The following is a 20,820-nucleotide window of genomic DNA, read 5'->3' as shown; positions in this document are numbered from 1 at the left end:
CTTCGTTGAAGTTGTGGGGTTTGAAGAATCCGGTGACTGGATACGAATCAAGGGCTTTTCACCAGTCTTGCGCACACACAGTCAGCGCGCTGCCACGATTGTTGTTGCAGAGTTCTGGAGGCATGAGAACCGGTACGAGGAAGAGGGTAAACACGTTGCCACTGTAGAGCAGGCGTCCAGCGACGCCCGTAAAACGCGATTTTGGATTAAGACTGAGAAAGATGTTAGATGACCACCTGTGTAAGTGAAGAAAAAAATACTGTTTCAGTGTTTAAAAAACTCACGAGTACTTGGGGTGCATGTCTTTCAGAAAAAAGAACGGATTTCGTTGGCGCGAAAAATAGAAACCGCGTCCCTCCGCCCCCTGACTGCAAAAGTCGTGCACTGGTTACTATGTCATCGCCGGAATCACCTTCATCCCACAATTCCACAATTCCCTTCATTCCGTTCTTGGAAATACATTTCACAGCTTTCTTGGAACGCCATATTACAGTTATTCCGCAAAGTAAATCTTTAACTCGTATGATATGAAAATACAAAGAAAAGGATATACACTCAACTTTCTCCTTACTTAAACAATACCGTGCTTTATAGTTAGTTCTGAGAATTTTTATCACCCATCATGAACACAAAAAGGCGGCATGAAATGCGTTTGATCTAGAACATACATGAGAAACCACCAAATGGTCAATATATTCTTCCACATATTTAAAGAAAATGTTTTTTTTAGCTAAAGATTCTCACTGCAAAAGACTGGAAACACAACCAGACCAGTTTGCAAAAGCGATATGAAAGAAATTCGGTGCTTGGACGGGGATTAACTTCATGACCGCGGGATTGCACGTCAATCAATTTCCCGTGTAGACAGAACGCTGGAAAAGGAGAAAGATTTGAACAAATGTTTTCCTTGTAGTTATCTCCCAGCGAGGGAAATAAATCTCTCCGATCAACCATGGAACAATTTGCCTTAGCATGAATTTTTTAAAATCACAACCGTGTACGAGACCTCGAGAGGCGAACCCATTGCCAGATGACGCTATCAACAAATAATTTATTTTTTAAAACGCAGAAAAATGTACCTGCAAGAGGTGGACCCGCAATGGATGTGTGTGATGGCCATAAACAAAGAAACTGAACGCCTATTCCAGCAGAAACTTTGTAAACGCAACACGATGTCAGCCCAAAGGTACGGCAAGGGAAAACCACAAAACAGCCGTCGAAAACACCGAAAACCACCATGTAAATAACGAGACCGACATAGCGTGTGTCAGCGTGCTCAGAGTATCGGCCAAGCCAATAACCAGCATGGCCATCTGAAAACAGTATAGTCGGTTCACTTTTGGGTGATAGCCAAGTGTGCCGACGAAGAAAAGCCGACCGAATGTGGATCCCACCGACATCATGCCGACGAGTGTCGAGGAACTGTGCGTTTGGTAGCCACACTCTTCGGGTAAGCTGGCTGTTGGCAAAATAACAAATATTTGGTTCAGCCTTTTAAGGTTCTAAATTACAGGGGTCTTGAGGACTACTGCAAATAAGAGAGTTGACTAGTTGGATGCCATCTTCAGCTCTAGGCGCCATTATTGTGTCCCCCGAAGCCAGAAATTCTTTTGCCAGATTCAAGAATAACGACCCTCCGGAACGGTCGTGCGTTTGGCAGGGTAGCGTCCCCTTTTCTTAAAGCGTCGAAAAAACATATTTTTCAAATGTATGTTAGTCGGCGCAGACCAATATAGCTGTTCAAAGATTCCTGACCGCCTGTCGTTCGAAAACAAGCCAGAAAGTCGTTATCCCTGATGGTAAGGAGGGAGGAGGAGGACACTCAATATTTCCCCTATGCCCTCGATTATAGGATCTTCCAGCGCATTACCCGTGGAATCCCGATGTGCCATATACCAAGCGACTCATGGCGGAGTTAAATTACATGGTTATATAGACGGTTTTCAATTGATGTGTTCGTAAGTAATTGGCGAATTGATTTGGTTTTGCATTTACTTCACTCCGGTGGATTGGTTGAAAGTTCTCGCGCCATTTTTTCAACCCATCAGGAAGTTGAAGCAAAACCAAATCTTGGCGTGCGCTGGGCACATTTTCCCGCGCTTTGTGTCGGATACGTGTAATTACTTCGAGTCTTGATTGGTTTACTGGATTGGCCGCGTCCTTTTTGATTGGCCAAAGTTATTAATTTGGTTTTGGTTTTACGACACTCATTGAAACTTCCTCTATTGCCGCATCGTTTTAAAGGAATCTCCAAATACAACGATTACCGGACAAAAAACACACAAAAATTGTCGTTATAACGGGGCTCAGTGTTTGGAAAGCAAAGAAACAAGAGCACTGGTTGTAGAAATACCTACACCTTTTCAGCGCAAGAACACGTCTCGAAATCGAACCAGATAAAACCCCTTTTAAATAGGCCTAATTCAAACGTCGCGCTATCGTCGTGACGGAGGTCGACGTTAGCACAATGTTGTGAATTGACTTGTGGCGCCAAGTTTTTACGTTCAACGACCTTGTCGAGCCAACGGTCGAGCACTAGCGAATTTGGCGCGAGAATTGATTCAAATGTCGCTGCTTATCTTGTGCCCAAACTGACTGCCTGCCATATCTTTATGTGATCCGTCATCTTTGATTTTACGGGAACCGTTCCCGGCGGAGGGTGGTGGTCACAGATCTAACCTCATTTAAAATTGGAATTTGACGCGACGTCTGTGGGTCGCGCTGGAAGTCGAACTCAATTTGATTGAGGTTCGGCGCGACGAAAAAGTGCGACGTTTGAACAAGATATAAACTTAGGGTTGTAAGATTAAAATGGGTTGTAAGTTGAACAAATAAAACGCATTCGCCACCTATGTGGGGGGGTGAAGGGTCGATCACCCCTTCTATGGACATGATGGTTGATTTTATCCTTGTATCGCGGTTAACGGTTACGGCTAGATTGTGATTTTTTTACAAGGGGATACCCTTCTACCATCGATCTATAAGTCGGGATTTTGTTACATCCGGTACGTTTTACTTGATAACAAGTGGTCCGTCTGAAAAATATTAATCGTTGATTGAAAAATACTTCATATAGGAGGATCGTTTCTACCGGGGATAGCTTCCATTGAAAAAAAAAAAACTTACCAAGTGCACAAACGGCACGAAATACCATCATAAAACGCGGCATTAAAGAAATGCACCACACCAAGAATGCCTTGTTCTTAAAAACCGAGAAGTCAAATATTGGTGTCCGCTTAGGCTTTTCGTCTCCTTCAGGCCTTCACAATTATCTTATCCCCTTGATTGGGGACTCGATAAAGCAAGGAGCCTGCAGGCATAAAGTGAGCATTCCAGCGAGTACCCGAGTGGAATTAGCCCAACCCATATGGTTTACTGCAAGCTGCATAAGAGGACCCATGGCGATTGTTCCTACGCCACTTCCGGCCGTTACATGCGTTAGCAAGACTGATGCGCCTGAAACATCAGAAACAAGTGCATGTTAGTAAAAGCCAACTGCAGTCAGAGAAGGATCTTAAAGTGCATATGAGAAGGGGTTTTCATTTACTCAAGTGAAACATCATGGTTTTCTGAGATAAAAGCAAACAAAAAAATTCCATACCGATGCTTATTATATGCCTTTAAGCCTTTTAAAAATATAAATTTTCACTTAACCGCGATAGTTAGGTGACTGGGGATAGCATAATTGTGAGGTAAAAACATAAATAATTTTTTCCAGGGACCGAATTTTCCTTTTTTTTTTTGCAGATTAAGAATTTTCTGAAACTGCTTCTGAGATGCTTTGTATTTGGTTGCAATAATGCTGAAGACAAAGAACGAATAATTTATATCACTAAAAGTCCCTGTCGTTCTGTTTTGACGTCACTGGCTTGCTATTCCCAGTCTCCTAACTAGCGCGGTTTGTACCCCCCGGAAGTGAAAATTCCAAATTTTAAAAGGCTGAAAGGCATATAATAAACATTAGCATGGAAGTTTTTTTGGTTGCTTTTATCTCAGAAAGCCGTGATGTTTCACTTGAGTAAATATTGAAAAATCTGTCACATACACTTTAGTGACGAAAAACATTTGAAGGAATACCTAAGGGATTTAATGCGTGAAAACAATTTGGAAACACTAGACGTCATTGCTGCCATGGGTGCCAGAGGTTTTTCTTGCGCAGTTTCCGGTGTCGGTCATGTCTCTATTGTGACCGCCATCGTGACCCGCTCGTGCCATCGGCCTTCGGCCGCCGAAGCGAAGAATTTCCGTCCGCCGCAAGCGAGAAAAAAACCTGGTACCCAGGGTACGTCATTGCGGCAAAGAGGGTAGATCCTCGACAAAACTTTCAAGTTGCAAGGTAGCCTCATACCAAATTCAAATATCTTTCGTTAAAAATATCTCCAGAATGATCGATATTGAGCCACGGACACCTCTGCATACCACGCGGGACCTTGAATTCTGCTGGTACCGTATTATCTTTTTGGTGACATCTTTAATGACACTCAGTTGTATGGAGCGAAGCGACAAACTCCTCAAGTCCACCACAGAGGGTTTTGCCATTATAATTCTAATTTTACACACTAACAAACTCGCGCTTGGTCAAAAAGGAAAACCTCTCAGATTTAATTTTGCGTAACTAGGGTTCTTTCTCAAAGAAGTGAGGGAATTCCTAGTCTTCTTTGGAGAATACTTTGAGGTGTAAATGTAGCTTACATCACGAAAAACCAACTTCGTTGCCAGTAAATTGAAGAGATGCGATATGTGTTTACTATATAAGTTAACATCTAATTAACTGTAGTGTCTGTGAAGCACCCAAAGAACTGACACCACGAAAAAAAGGAAGCATTTACAAGAGTATAATTACTAGATACTCATTAAAAATATACCAGAGCTCTTTACTTACCGTGAAAACCAATAAGGAAGGGATCGAAGAGTTGGCAAGTAACTCATGCTCGCTCCAATCCCCAAAGAATTCCAAACGTGGCATAAAGAAGGTGAACGTTGGTCACAAATGACGACGACACAAATCCCAAAACCCCTAACAAACCGCCAACAAACGCCACTACCCGGCAGCCAATGCGTTCACTCAAGGCTGACGACACTGGAGCAAACAGGAACATCATACGAGGCCGATTGATAGAACCCAAGCGGCAAAATAACAAGGAGACGTTTTGACGTGCACAAAGAAAACTTTTTTACCGAGCATCAGTGATGTTTTAAAAATTCTGCGTCGAAAATAAAACGGTTTCATTTTCTACGCAGAACATTTTTTCTCAGATTGACTTTAAGAGTAGTGAATGCAGGGGTGTTTATTTAAGGAAATGCAAGAACCGTGTAATTTAATTAAACATCACGTTTTTTGTGGAAACGTGATCAAAGTGATGTCAGAGAGGTCAAGTTCAGAAAAATAATCTGCATCAAAGCTACTTAAAAATAATCAAGCATTGCACAAACTGAACATAAACATAGAAAGCCCATACAGAATTTTTCTCTCTTACAACTGAGCTTATCGACTCCGCTTGTTTCTTATATTCTCACAAACATGAATGATACCCAAAGATGTAATGATTGCCTTTGGTAAAGGATTAAGGGATATAAACCAATTAGGAGTGTTTTCGCAGTTATCCACAGGCTGACCAATACAGAACACGGAGGCCCTTTGGTACTGTAAAGAACGAAATCAAGGCAATTCGCATCTAGCGATGAATCATTATACATTCAATTGTCAAATACAGAAATTGACTTAAAAGGAAAGAAACGCAATTTTAACGGTATCAGTCATTTCAACTAGAATTAAAACTTGGCTTTGCAGGCTTGTAGCAAGTTCAGTTTACTAATAATTATGCAATAGCCCGGGGCAAAATGTGGTTTAAACTCTATTTATAACGTCAGCGTTATATGGAAAACACAAACTACAGTAACCGTAAAGAGGAAACATTGCAATGCCATTTCAGGAAACCAGGGTATTTTAAATAAAACGAAGCCAACGAAAGCTGTCTTTAAGTTGCACACAAGCGGATCTAAAATCTGCGTCTTGTCTAGAGTCAAGCACGATGATGGCTCGATGACAGCAAAAGGAAATCCGACTTCAGAACTTTTCTAGCATTAAAAAAAATTCGCACGAAATGCAAAGTGTTAATTTTTCTTTGGGCAAGAATGCTTTATGACACCTTCCAGCACATCAATTTCGCTTAAGTCACTATTGGGTTGAAACTGTCACCCTTTAACCAACTACAAAAATGACGATCAAGGCAATCCAAGGATCGGATGTAGTCCACGATCGATAGATAATAGTAAAACTGAAAATGTAACGTAACTACGCTTTCGTTGAGATGATGACAAATAAATTTCTCATTCCCTAAAATATTGGCATGACGTTTAATAATAATATATAATAGTTAATACTTGTAGTGCGCAAATGCCATTTACATATGATCAAATTCAGCAAAAAGGCTTATTTGTATTAAAGTTTAAAAATGTAGTGCAATTGGACGAATCCTTTAGGAATGAAGTCAAGACGGCATTGGGGTATACAAGGCGAACTCCTGCTTGGTTGAAGGCTAAGTTGTGGTGCTGAGTGCAGCACAGTCGCGGGGTAGACGCGGGGATATGGGTGTTCAACTCCAGACTGCAACGTGCATGATCACTCAACAAAAACATGTCGCATCTGTCATTCAGATCTACATACGCAATAAATTCTGCAAAAAGGCTTCAATGGCAGCCATTACAACACTCAAAGAACATTTTCAAACTATGATGTACGAAGAGAGTAAAAGAGATCGTGGTGTGACTTGAGATTACACATTGCCACATGTGTATTAATCTCACCGTTATCACGTGTTTTTGCCGTTTGAGTATGCATCAATTGCACACCTGCACAAACATGCAAACGATTTCAATGATAAGAAATGCATCAAACACCCAAAATTTGAACCAGCCTACTTTGAAGTTAAAAATTCGTATTTAAATCGCTCAAAGAAAACCGAAAAATTACATAGGGAAATTGAACACTTTCTACATTCTGCTGAAGCCAGTTTCATTGCAGCATGATTTTAAAAAAGTCATTTCAAAGAATGGAAGAACCTAGCGTGGGGGGAATGGAAAAAGGCGAAACAAATATTGCTTTCTTCAGTTTAAACGCACAAAGGCTGAAAGCATTGGTAAATTGATGAGAAAAACATGTAAAATTCAAGTCAACTCCGTTATTTTTCAGTGCAAAGTACTTTGGGCGTCTCCTAATTAAAGATAGGTTGTTACATATTGGTGACTATGTTCCAATACAACATGCAGACAAAGAGACTGAAGATCAACATGTTTCAGGTCAACTTCATCTGAACTCTGAGGTATATATGTCACCGGTGTGATGTATTTTCTTGCTTCACTTAAAAATCAAAAAATCCATTACCTGGGCAACCTCTACGTCTCCTTCATATTTTTATTCTAGAAAGAGCTTTTAGAGCAGAACCGGTTCCTTTTAAATGCATCGTGGCGGTTCAACTTATCGAGAACCAACTGAACTGTGAAAGTAACTTTAGAAGGGTTAGCGATTGTCAGCTCCTGCGTGGCTAAGTTCCAAAATAATGACCGCAACATTGCTGCGAAGCTAAATACGCAAGAGCTCTCGTTGGATGCAGAACATTTGCGCTAAATCATCGGAGAAAGTTTCAAAGCGAAATGTTTTTTTTCGCAATGAGAAATAAATTAAATAAATAAACGTGCGAACGATATTATCAACATAAGCTTCGCTTTAAACAATCGCGTTCTTCAACAAAACATTTTAACGCAACTGCGAACGCAACTGCAATTGCCTTTTTGCGGTCTATCAGCGAGGTACGATAAAAATATTAAAGTTTACAATCTAAGCATACAATGATACATGTGATAGCTTTCGAAAACCATTAAACCCTTTCACTAGGCATGTGTCCCTTGACTTTCAGCTCTCAAGGATTTGCATAAGAATGAGCGCAAGTTGTTTTGCAAAGATGCAAATCGATCTTCGCACAGCCTTGCTCATTAGCGCCACTTTTCGCACAGCGGATGGAAAGTAAAGAACGTTCAAAGTTTCCATGTCGTTTCAGTGTTAAAATCTCCGGCGGAATTACCCATTTTTTCCATACATTTTGCCAAGTAACTACAACGTGCAATGAACCTATTAGACCCACTGTACAATTTCGATCGCGTCAAGGTAAGTCGACACGAGATAAAAACCAAACATCGCGCTGGGAACAAAAATTAAATAAAAACATGTTTGCAAACAGTTGTCTGCTGTAATCCTGTGGAACTTCCACATAGGCCTTCCCAGAAACTAATCGTCTACGAAATGGGATAAACTACATCGACAGTTAACCGGTCTTTCGTTAGGAAAATTTTCCGAGGTCCTTAGTTGCCACGCAAGTTTAATGACCTTCTGTACATCACAATGGATCGGAAATGATTTTAGTACGTCGCAAGACGACCACAAGATTCTCTTAAAAAGTAGGATACGGCAAAGCGAAGAGGTAGGTGGTCGAGACATTGCTCTCCTTCTAAATTCACCGGGAAAGGGGGCGCTTGCAATTTCTGATTGTTCAAGAGAAAGATAAAGGTCCGAAATTTGCATATTGCATCATCAACAAATCCCACTCACACTTTCGCCAGAACTGTCAAATATCATCACGGTAAAGATCAACAATGCTGGTTACTTTTCGTTTTTGAAGCAGCCAAAGAGCTTCCAGATGAATCCGTTCAGTTGACCATCACAAAGACAAAGTAACTCAAAAAATAACTTGAAATACATTTATGCCTCAGGGAACAAGCCAAATATTACCGCCACCATTGCAGGATTAATTTCAGTCGATTGAAGAGTATAAATCTGTGTCCACTCGCTGCAATAAGCGTTCAATTCTCTTTTGAGGGAACAACCTGAATTACCTGTTGAAGTCGAAATCTACTTTTAGCGTTGTTGATTCAATTCATCGCAATTATTGGCTGCTGTTGCACATCCGGTTAAAATTGCGGTCAGTTTCAAAAAAATTATTGAAGTCTGTTCTCTTTCAGCCGTTTCAGCGAACTGACTGCGAGAAGGGGAGGAATATGAATTGCAATCTTACTAAATATGACTTACTATGGTGGAAAAGCCACTAGTAAACCTTATATTTGTGCTTGATTAAATACAGTGGCCGGAGGTTTCTTCGAACACGCGCGTTCAGCAGTTCGAATTCATCATCGCGACCGAATTTCTTCTTGTTTAATACTGTTTAAGTCTGAGCCCAAACTTACCTGTTTCTCCTTTGCTTGATTGGAATTCCACCAATAAAGTCTTGTACAGGATACCAGTGTTATTTTGCAGTCCAAGCACAACAAATTGTGCTATAAATCCTGCAAGACAGACAAGCCAACCCCAACCGCCTTCGGGAACAGTCGATGGAACTATATGTTGCACTTCACCTTTCTTGCTTTGCTTGCTTTCTTTTTCATTATTTCCCATTATGGCCAATTTTTTTAAAATTCCTTGAGGGCGAGAGCAGTCAGACCTGAAAGTGCGATGTTAAATGTGCTCCCTACAGCCACAATCCTTTCAGCGGGCGAGAAACCTCCAGGTGAAGAAAAAAATTTTTCGGTGGTTTTTCACAGTAAGTGACGTAATCGACAGCCATTGTTAAAACACGCCTAGTGATTGGCTTAAAGTGTGGCATGATCAATAGGTGAAAAATGGGAGGTACAATTGTTTCGTTGTCAAAATACAATACTCGGTAATCTGCAATTCATAGTAAGGGCAACAGCAAACAATTGTTTTGAGACAACAGATCTTTCACGAAGCTTTTATGTGACTGTGATATCGATCACATTTTTCTTATCAACAAAATATTATTTCAAAATGAGGTAACATAATTGACAAAGGGAAACAAGTTAATACTGAGTACTAAAATGGTCCAAGGTGAGCTCCAGTTCGGATAAATACCTGCTTGATTGGTGAAATGACGTACACAAAAAAAACGCTGGGGTTGGTCGACCTTTCCATAACAAACGGTGACGCAAGCACCTGATAGGCAATAGGCCAAAGAATCTGTCACGTGAAGCAGCAGTACCGTGGTTCCCGTTTTAGAAGCATGGGGGTTGCCCCGGAAAGGAAAGTGAAAGCATTGATTTGCTGGTTTTTTTCGCATGAACAGTAAATTTTATTTTCCGTGAAATATTTTTGAGCGGCTGTTCCGCGTGCAATTTTTGATTTGTTTGTTTGTTGTGGTTTTTTTTTTAATACCAAGCTTTTATGATGTAAAATGTTCGGATCTAGGTTTCTTAAATTATTTTATTTAGAACTTTCCGGGATTTACTTAGAAGAAAACCCCTGAGTCTGAAACACGCAGTGATGCAGGTCAGCTTAATGAAATTCTATGTCGCGGAATATTAAAAAATCGTGAAGGGTGGAAAACCAAACTTGATAAGTATTTTTTCTCAAAATTTAAAATTGCCATCAGTTTCGTTCCCAGGACTCTCACTTGGGTTCCGGGTTTTCCGCCCCAGCCAGAAGCTATGGCAAGAGAGTGTTTGATCCAATAACCCAAAGATAAGAACAACTGATAAAAATTGTAAATATATATATATATATATTTACTATTCAACACATTGTGACAACGTCCAAATGTGGTCATAGTGCGCTCAATATTGGTCGGGCGTAACCAACGTATTTTCTGCGATATAGGTAATTTTGTGTGTCGCGGAGAAAAATGATAGTTTTTCCAGCTTTTTTCCAATAAAAGTAGAAAATAGTGCTTTGTCATCAATGTGTTGAATGATAAAACAATTATCGTGGTCAATCTTCCGGAATATCGCCTGATTTTAGCCAACTCGGCCTACGGCCTCGTCGACTAAGGAGGACAGCTATTCTTAGGGTTATTTTCATAGAGTTATGTCGTAGAGTTAGAGTTAAGTTTCCAAAATCCTGAATTCAAGATTTTGGAACCCAACATTCGTAAAAGCTAAACTTTTGTTTACGCCTAATTAGGCCTAAGGTTAGCTTTTATGCATGTTTAGGATACTTTTTGTATTTCTGTATTTCTAAATTCACGATTTTGGAAACTTAACTCTAACTCTACGACCCCGGGGCGGGGGGGGGGGGGTACTCCCCTATATAAGGTATATAGGTATGTGCCGCCCCAAAGGGTATGGTTTTTGAGCCGTTTTGGTCTGAAAACGGGTATAGATTTTGACAATTATGGTCTGAAATCGGGTCGGGTTTTTGGTTTATCAAGAACTTCAAATGATTTTTTTTTCATTTAAATTGACACAAAAGAGATAGATTTATGTTCAATGTTAATAGGCCTTATAATGTATAATAACGAGTCAATGTATTTTCATTCCTTTCGATTTCGTTTTTTCTACATTATTGTTCTGTTCTGTTATTCTGTTCCCGTTACATCGATTAGTATATATGCAAACTGTTTTCATGACGGGACAATTTAAAGCTTGAATTATTCTACTGAATTTTGTGCCTGATGCAATTCTTAGTGCTTTATACTTCCTAATAAAAAATATTATGCTTTAACGTAATATACTTTGTTGTGATTTCACTCGGATGCTATAATAATGTAACGATTTTATAAAGCCATGTCTGACTGACGGGTGTATATTTGCAAGTTCAGGTCTGAAAACGAGTATAAATTTTAGAGGTCAGGTCTGAAAACGGGGGTGGAAAATAGCATGTTTAGGTCTGAAATAGGGTCGGGATTTGAAGACACGGGCGGCACACCACCACCAAGAATTCCGAGGAGTACCCCCCCCCCCCCTCCCCCGGGTCTACGACATAACTCTATGAAAATAACTCTACTGCTAGTCAACCTCTCGGCTAAGTATCAGGCGATATTCCGCGCGATTTCGCAGGATTAAATTGTCATATATATTTATTGAATTTTCAACCTCGGATAATGCATTTCTCGTGCTCTGATTGGTCCATTCAATCTCGGTTATCAGTTCATACACCTTAGTTTGGCCTTATGTGGTAAGTGATTGAACTAAGCGTTGCCAAGTTAAAAGTTTTTTCGCCAGAAAGCGAAATTTCTCTCTGAAAAAAGCAAAAAAACAAGTTTGGATCAATTCCGACGTTTAGAAGTACGCGAAAAGTGTAAGAATTGTTTTTGTGATGAGCCTGCGTCCGTCTGGCCACAAGGTCTTACATAAAATCGCATCTTCGTCAAGTTTTTTCGATTTTGCTCGGATTTTCTCGTTTTTTTCGCTCGTATTTCGTACTTTCAAACTTTTGGAGTCAAAGGAATTTAATAAAACAATTATTCCATTCGCGCTTGTTGGATATGAGACTGGTCATAGCCAACTCGGCTATTTACCATCTCATATCCAACGCGCGCTCATGGAATAATTTTTAATTATTAAATTCTCAACCTGGGATAATGCAATTGTCGTGCTCTGATAGGTTCACTCAATCTCGGTTATCAGCTCATATACCTTGGTTTGACCTTATATGGTAAAAGATTGATCTAAGTGTTGCCAAGCTTAAAGTTTTTTCGTCGGAAAGCGAAATTTCTCTCTGAAGAAAGCAAAAAAAAAAAATTTTCTGGACAGCTGGGTTAAATTCCCACGTTTAGAAGTACGCGAAAAGGTAAGAAATGTTGTATAAACTCTTGTTCTTAGGCCATCGTCTGAAATCCTGCGTATACAATTTCTACTCTTTCGTCAATCTCAAGATCATATTCCAAAACACACGCCGCATCAACTCCTTTTTTCCATACAAAGATCGCTTGAACCGATCTCAGAGGTCCAAGGTCGTCTATAAAGCTGTCTGCTGGAACTGCGATGAATTCTACATTGGCAAAACAAAACGAAGACTCCACCACAGAAAAACAGAACATTTCAAGGCCATAGCTAAAAGTGACCATCCATCAGCCATTGCTGATCATGTGAAAACCACTGGCCACGACATTAAATGGGATCACTTTGACATTTTAGCCTCCGGAAAAACTGACTTTCACTGCAAAATTAAAGAGACTTTGTTCATTCAAGAGCTAAAGCCCTCCCTTAATGTCAATATTAGTAGTGAGAAGTTATTGCTGTTTTAGCTATTACTTTTCATTATGTCAAGACACGTACTGCTGCAGATCATTTTTCTCAGTCTAGGTTCCAGACCCCTATTGTTTACGATATATATAAATAGTTTTTAAAAATTGTAACGGTCACTTTTGAAAATGTGTGTTGATTAGCATACGAAACGTCAAGTTCTATAAAAATGCGTTGGAATACAATGTTTATCACCGCTGTTTGTGTTATTTTCGTAAGAAATGTTTTTGTGACGAGCCTGCGTCTGTCTGACCACAAGGTGTTACACGACATCGCATCGGTTCTCATCAAGTTTTTTTGATTTCGCTCAGATTTGCTCGCTTTTTTCGCTCGTATTTCGTACTTTCTAAACTTTTGGAGTTTAAAGGAATTTAATAAAACAATTATTCCATTCGCGCTTGTTGGACATGAGACTGGTCATAGCCAACTCGGCGCTACGCGCCTCGTTGGCTATTTACCATCTCATATCCAACGTGCGCTCATGGAATAATTGTTAAATATTTATCTGTAATCTTATACCCACAATCGATTGTAGTTTTCTTATGGTTTATATTTGAATTTCAAAAAATTGTAACGGCAAATCATTAAACTCCCTGAAGAAGTCACGCCGTGCCTGACGACATATTGGAAATTGGCCTTTTATTTTGCTAGTTAGATCTTCCAAGATACGTCACTTCTACTTTGTTCAGCTGGCCCTTGCATGAAATTGCCCACAATCTAGTCAATTAGATCCAAAGCAGAAGATGGGGATTGGAATAACTGCCTGGAGACAGAGAATTGGACTGTTGACACACTCCAAGAAACCACTTACTCAAGCATCAGACCGTTGTAAAAAAATCAAAATATAAGCCACAAAGAAACTGCTCTCCGTTACCAACTTCTCTTCTTCTTCCTGTTCTCTTTCCCAACCCTGGCCCTCCCGAAATCCATATCGTGAGGAATCTATCCAGGCAACCTTTTCACACAGCCAAACGTTTGCAGTTGAAAGTTACTCGCTACGAACATCACATTTCAAATTACGACCATTTTATACCAAAGAACATTATTCCAAAGGAACTCGCTATCAAATGCAGGCCATCAATCTACAGCAATAATCAACTTTTCCACCACAATCGGGCATCACTCCTTCAAAAAAACATCACGACGAATGATTTTTTTCCTACGAAGACAATGTCAACGCAAGAGAAAATGAGGGGACAGAGACGGAGGCTCAGGGCGTTGGCCGGGATATGTCATGTCCACGAAAGTTATTTTTAGACGACCGGAAGTCTTTGTTCTAGGGGAAGTCTGTCTTCCGAGACGTCCGCATGCAGTCCTGCCTCGCTCTTAGGTTCTTAGTGAAAAGAGAAAATGACGGCGCACGTGGAAGGCTGATGAATATTTATTTTCTTTCAAGCATCGGACGGAGGTAGGCCAGCATGCGGACGTCTCGAAAGACTTCTGCTCGTCTAAAAATAACTTTCGTGGACATGACATATCCCAAGGGCTGGACCGGGAGTCTCCCTCTCTGTCCCCTCATTTTCTCTTGGTCAACGGCATTATAAAACACTGAAAAACTAGCTCAGCAACTGTCTCAGTGACTTAAAATCTACACTTATGCTCTCATGCAACTTTTTAATTTATCAAAAACTTCCTTATAGCCATTGAGGATGGCATTAAAAGAACATTTCTATCTACAAGAAATAGTGAGATGGCCTCTGACAGGTAAGTAAACGTCTTCTCGAACTCCACGGCGCAACTCGCGCGAACACTAACATTCAATCTTCTGCCTCACGGCGGCATACATGTCACAACCACTAACAATATAAATCCAGCAACTCGCACGACAACATCAATCCTACGCCCACTCAAAAACACCAACGTAGACGTAACCAGAACAAACAATGCGAACTATAGTGGAGACACAACAACCATAACATCCAACTAGACATCAACTCCTTGCTCGAGGTCTCAGTTTCTGTCCTACTCCACGCAACATAAATTGGACAGAAATCAAGGCCGATTTAAAAGACTTCGCACGACACATGCGTTTACTTGAATTTTTTCATGGCTTTCCCCATCAATTTACCACCAATCCATTCCATATAAAAAGATCTTGGACTCCTCCTCAGGGGCAGATATAGGGGAAGGTTGCAGGGGGTGCAGGAAGTGCGCAATCTACGTTCTAACGAACTTATGCAATGCCTCAACAAACGTGGCTACAACCTCTTTTTCTTCAAACAAGAAATGTCCCATATTTGGTCTAGAAGTCAACCTTTTCCAGAGTAGATTTATTTACAGAACGCCTCCCTTGGGAGATTAAGCACGCTCACTGTTATAAAAGCCAATCAAAACAAAGATATCTCAGCGTCAAGGGAAATAAGATACTCTTCACGAAAAAACCTTTTCTCAAAAATAAATTTACTCGAGAAAGGGTTGACTCAAAGAATTAGTGGAGGTAGAGGCTCCACTTGATGAGCTCCAGCTGCCACTACTCATTGTGAAAGTGTACGAAAGGAAAATCGGGAAAACAGTAGTTGACATCTGATTCAGATGGCCAAGCCTTTTACTTTGGCTCAAAACTACATAGCACTGAGGTCGCACAAACGAGGGGCAGGCGTTCCATGGAAGATCGGCGCGAAGGTCGGACTACGAGAAAGGTGAGCGTTCCTAATCACACGCCCTTTCCGCGCACCGATTTGGTTGAGCACCGGGCTGCCATGCGGGAAGCCGTGACTTCGATTCCGGCCGGACCAACACTCAGGGTCTCCTAATAGAGAGCCTTAGATTCTAGGACGAGAACGACTACGAGAACGACATTTTCTCATAGAACAACAGTGACCGTGCGCAAACCAGCGTCATTTTGGCGGGAAAAACGTGATACCGTCGTCATTTTAGTGCGAGGTTTTGCAAGAATGCAAGGCATTTTTCGATCAGCAAAAAGGTTACGTTTCCAGCGATAAGATTGACTGAGCAACCGACACTGCTAACAAAGAGTAAGATTAATCGTCCGGGTTATGAATCTTCTAAATATTTTCGCCAAAAACGGGCAGTCAAATCTCGTACTCGTTCTCGTATCTAAAGGTCCCTAATAACGGATCTGTCGATCTCCACTGTCAATAAAACCCAGTCAGTGGCCGCTCATTTACACAAAGCTATTTAGTTTTCGGGTGTCAAGTGGGAAACCAACAACAAAGGGGAGATGAGAGGTAGGGTAGGATAGGGTGGAAATGAGCAGTTGCTGAAATTAACAAAGCGCCTTTCAAGTCTAGAGCAAATCGTGGTAATGGATCCCTGAAAAAAACAGTGTTTCCGCAAAAGGGATAAATTTACTCAGCTCACTTTCTTAAGTATTTTCCTCTTGGTCATCTTTGCTTTTTTTCTTTTTAGTGAAGACTCTTTTGTTTTGCTCTAAATAACTGGTCATATAAAGTTATGTATACAATTCGTCTAGAGGGCACGGAACCACAATTCCGCTGAAGTAAACATTTAGGGACATTTTTTTCCGTTGGGCGGACTTCACCCAATTTTTGCACGTGTGAAAACACAAGGTTAGCTTTCGATTATCCACATTAAGCTAGGGACGCTTTCCATTTGACAGAACTGACCGATCAGACCGGCCATTTGAAAGGACTAACGCCTTCAAATTAACACATTTCGAGGATGACGATGTATACTCCTGTAGAAGAATGCGAGGGATTATCACGCAAGTGTTCCTTCAAATTTTTGCATTTCTTTGCGAAGTGACGGGTCTGGCCCGCCAATTTTGTCTAAAGGAAAGCGCCCTGAGACTATAAAAAGGGAAAACACAATATTGAAATCTAAAAACCATAAGAAGCGGTTCACAAGGAATTTTAGCTTTAGTAAGAGGAAGGGTAGGTGTGCGAAATTTGACTGTCTGAGTGTCTTATCCAATCTTTTGTAATTGACCTCAGAGGGGAGTGGCTTTCCTTTGCGATCACAATTTGATAGGGAGAGGGATGCCGAGCGATGTGGCATTGGAATAGTTGATACTCAAATTTATATTCATCAGAAGGACGCCTGGAATGACAAATTCCCCAATCGATTTCCTTTCCACTCATCACCACACTAAAAAAGAAAAAAACACTCAAGAGTTGCCAGGAGAGAGTAATTACACGAAGGGCTGAGATAAGTAAAAACATGACATTGATTCAATATAAGTGATAAGATAAGTATTCAAATAGCCCAATATCTGTTATTTTCGCGACATGTGTCAAGGAAGGGATTAAGGTATTGTTCTACCAACAGCGAAAAAAACACCGATCTTTCATTGTTGTTCAGACTTCCACTTCCTCGTTCTTTGACAAAGCGTCAACCGGAGACATGACTGTTATATATTAAACGCACTCTGAGCAAAACCTGCCATGTGTGTTTTACTACATTCACGCCGTGAAAGTTAATCCAAATGGCTAAATTCCTGGGATTAACAGTGTGCTATTTCAGTGGATTAAAAACGTCGTCGGCTCTTGGTAATTTGAACCCGTGCTTGAAATGGCGCCTCCTTTGGGACTGTTCGTTATTTATTGCTAGTGGGGAAGGGAGAATTCCGTGATTTTTAACCAACTAGGGCAGATTACAGATGTACCCCTCCCCGAAAGTGCGTATATCCAAAAATTACCTCCCCCCAAGTTTATGCCACTGGCCCAAAATTTTACCTGATTGCTGAGCGTTGCGTTACATATTACATCATTTTCATTGTCAATACTCTTGTTGACAACGGCTTTCGACCAGTGAGCGCGCGAGAATCTTTGCAGTTATTGTAAAGACCAAAATCAAGTTCAGTGCTCGTTATCCTTGGAATAAAAAGCACCACAATATTGAAGTACGTAAGATAAAAGTACTTCAATATATAGCAATATCACCAACGGGTATTTAGTAGTATCAAATTGCATGCTCAAAGAGATTAACAAGTTACATATTGTGACTTTTAAGTAACGCTACATTAGGTCACGCTTTCTTGGATTCGAAACTGAGACCGGGTATATTGGTACTTTTAGGACACAGTGGTCACAAAACAAAGCTCAATTTAATATACCTGCAAAACGGCAACAAAAGAGTTGAAAAAACGGATTCTCAAAATTTTCCCCCTATATTCTACTGTATTAAAAAAACACCCCTCCCCATTTCCCTTTGTTTTGAAAATTTTACCCCCTCACTCTAAACAACCCCTCCCCTTCTTAGCCATAAATAATGAACAGTCCCTTAAGAACCACAAAACTCCAAGACCGCAGCCAAATATCATTAGAAAGCTCGTCTTCTGGAGAATATAAACAATTCTTGGAAGGTTTCTTAAGATAATTATCGAGTGATCCGGTCAGCTGATTTTATGTCGACAAGCGATCGCCTCAAGTAAACCCAAACCCAGGGAAGGCTGCGCCCTTCTAACGTTAGGGACGCGACGTTTCTGAGCCACGAAAATGAACATTTTGCATGCCAGGACAGTAGTGTCTGCAAGATTTTAAACCTAATTATCTCTAATGGAGGAAAGATACTTAGCAATATAAAGGCAGTAGTGACAAGACAAGTTAAAATGGAAAACAGCTCACTTCCGGTTGCCGTTCGCGGCTCAAAAACGTCGCGTGCTTAAACTCCCTATTGCGAAGAGTGAGGTGCTGGATTGTGGAAAAGTAATTCAGTTTTTAAAGGAACGAGGAATGCTACAATGTGCAACTGAGATGCAAGGTGGTTTTCTGCAATCCCGCCGCACCTTAGTGCGGACGGCTGACTGAAATCTCCAATCTGCTAATTTCAACTGTAACCTAGAAGTTCCCTTTCAAGAAAAAAAAAACGTTCTCTCGAATCTTACTTTATTTGTACCATTATCACAAAAAAAAGCTTCAACTTCCATGAGGTGAAATAACTCACTGCTTATACTCAAGAAAGTCTAACAATAAATTAACTCATTGCAAACCTCTGTACAAACTTTCAGTGGACTAATTTACAGGTGTTGCGGCAATGAGAAGGACAAAAATTACAGTGAACTAACTTGTGCGAGCTTTTGGCGAATGAGAATCTCTCGCAATGCAAACACATTAATACTCGACAAACTCTAAATCAAGCGTATGATAATATTGTTTTTCCTTTGTGGTTCTTATCGCAAAAGCAACTTCCTTATGGGCAGGCAAATAAGATCACCGAAAATCGGTTACTAACTTCATTTAGATACGGTTTTTTTTTTCATCCTTGGTTTACACCAAGTGGAGAAACGGATTGCACATCGGACGCTTTGGCCTGATCGGAATTCCTGGGGCTTTGGGATTCACCAGGGTGCTCGGAAGTTGATGCATCTTTGACTTCTTTCTCTGGTCGTCCAGAGAGCTTAGCTTTGTTTGGAGGCATACCTGGCATTCGAGGAGGGCCTCGGGGCCTGTTTGGCTTACTCCTTGAATGCATATGCAGAGGCTGAATGCGAACAACGCCACTGCCAGTGCTTCCGCTGCCGACACTCTTGGCAACAGCGATTTTACCATCCTGTTTTGAGTTTTTGTCTTTGTTGCTTTCATCTGGCTTTGAGTCTACTTTGGTTGTCTTTGACGTCTTGTTTGCTTGTTCGGAACTTGGTTTTTTGTTTCTTGAGGTTACTTCATCTTTCTTGTCCTGTAGTTTGTTGGTTTCTCTTAGTGCTGGAGCTTTAACGTTTGCCTTGTCTCCTTGTAAGCTTGTCACAGCTTTAAGTTGTTGCTCATCTGAAATGTTCTGTTGAGGGACACGATGTTGCTGCTGATGTCCCTGTTGGGCAAAGAACATTCTGGTCTGCTCCATCATCTTGTGGTGTTGCTCATATTTGAAGGCTGCTGCCATAGGATCCTGGGGTGGTAACGCTCCTTGTAGCATCTGCGGTCTGCTTGACGGGGCTTGCTGCTTTGCAGGGATCATTTGAGGTGGCGCTGACTGTGGGCGTGGTCCACGTGGAGCCTGCATGTGATGCATTCCATGCATCAAGGATGCTGCCATAGGACGCTGGATTGGTGCAGGAAAGCGCTGTGCATTGGGACTAGGTTGGGGTCCTCCCAAGCCAATTGCACCAAGGCCTGGTGCCCTTACAAGTTGCCTTGGGATAGTTGCTGCCAAGACAGCTGGATTTGGTAAAATGGCGGCTGTAGCGCCTGGTAACGAATTCACAGTTTGCTGTTGTTGCTGGCCTTGAGGTCTGATTTGAAGAGCGTGCTGAATACCCACTGCTTGTTGTTGAAAGGGAGTGAACTGCTGAGGTTGCACTCCTTGAGGTTGCTGCTGAACCTGAAACTGACTTATTGCAGGGTGCTTTGGAAACGTTCCTACGGCACCAGGAAATGGAACACCTGGGTCAACGGGTGAAACAGACACTGGTCTACCAGACAAAATGGATGTGGATACTGGAGGGCTTTGTGATGGGCCACCAGCGTCAGGTGGACTCGGCCGGATAGCCATCATGTTGGGATTTCGTGTAAATGCTGACGACACCAAAGGGCCTATGGGTGCACTCCCGGATGAGCCAGTTCCCGGGGTGGATCTCTTTGGAGGTTCAAAAGGCTTAGCATTCACATGCTTCACTAGTTCGGACTGTCTGTTGAACGCTGTTTGTTCAGGCGATTTTTGATTAATTTGCATATCTTGTGAGACATCGTACGCAGCTTGTTTCTGATGGAAAGAGTAAGTTCCTTGAAAAGGTTGATGCCCTGGGGGAGGAGTTGGAAAGCCTCCTTGCCGAGGTACATTGTCACCAACAAGTCCTGGTTGGCCTCCCAAAAGATGCCTCTGGGCAGCCGGTGGGTGTTGCGTTAGGTTAAACAAAGGGGTTCCTCCGCTTAATGA

General features: G+C 41.3%; 1 protein-coding gene and 1 pseudogene across 1 annotated transcript in view; both read right to left on the bottom strand.

Annotated features, from left to right (window-relative positions):
- Nucleotides 1-9,565, bottom strand: LOC137991585 (monocarboxylate transporter 10-like; annotated as a pseudogene).
- Nucleotides 9,566-18,816: 9,251 nt separating this feature from the next.
- Nucleotides 18,817-20,820, bottom strand: part of LOC137992934 (protein PRRC2C-like) — a 28,309-nt gene continuing 26,305 nt past the window's right edge. Inside the window, exon 12 of the mRNA XM_068838518.1 lies at nt 18,817-20,820. This exon is cut by the window's right edge and continues 1,107 nt beyond it. Coding sequence (XP_068694619.1) covers nt 19,204-20,820 — 1,617 coding nt within the window. The 3' untranslated portion in view covers nt 18,817-19,203.

This window comes from Montipora foliosa, chromosome 2 (assembly GCF_036669935.1).
Source record: "Montipora foliosa isolate CH-2021 chromosome 2, ASM3666993v2, whole genome shotgun sequence".
Taxonomy (NCBI): Eukaryota; Metazoa; Cnidaria; class Anthozoa; order Scleractinia; family Acroporidae; genus Montipora; species Montipora foliosa.
The sequence above is the reverse complement of the archived record's forward strand: the minus strand, read 5'-3'. Positions and strand labels throughout refer to the sequence as shown.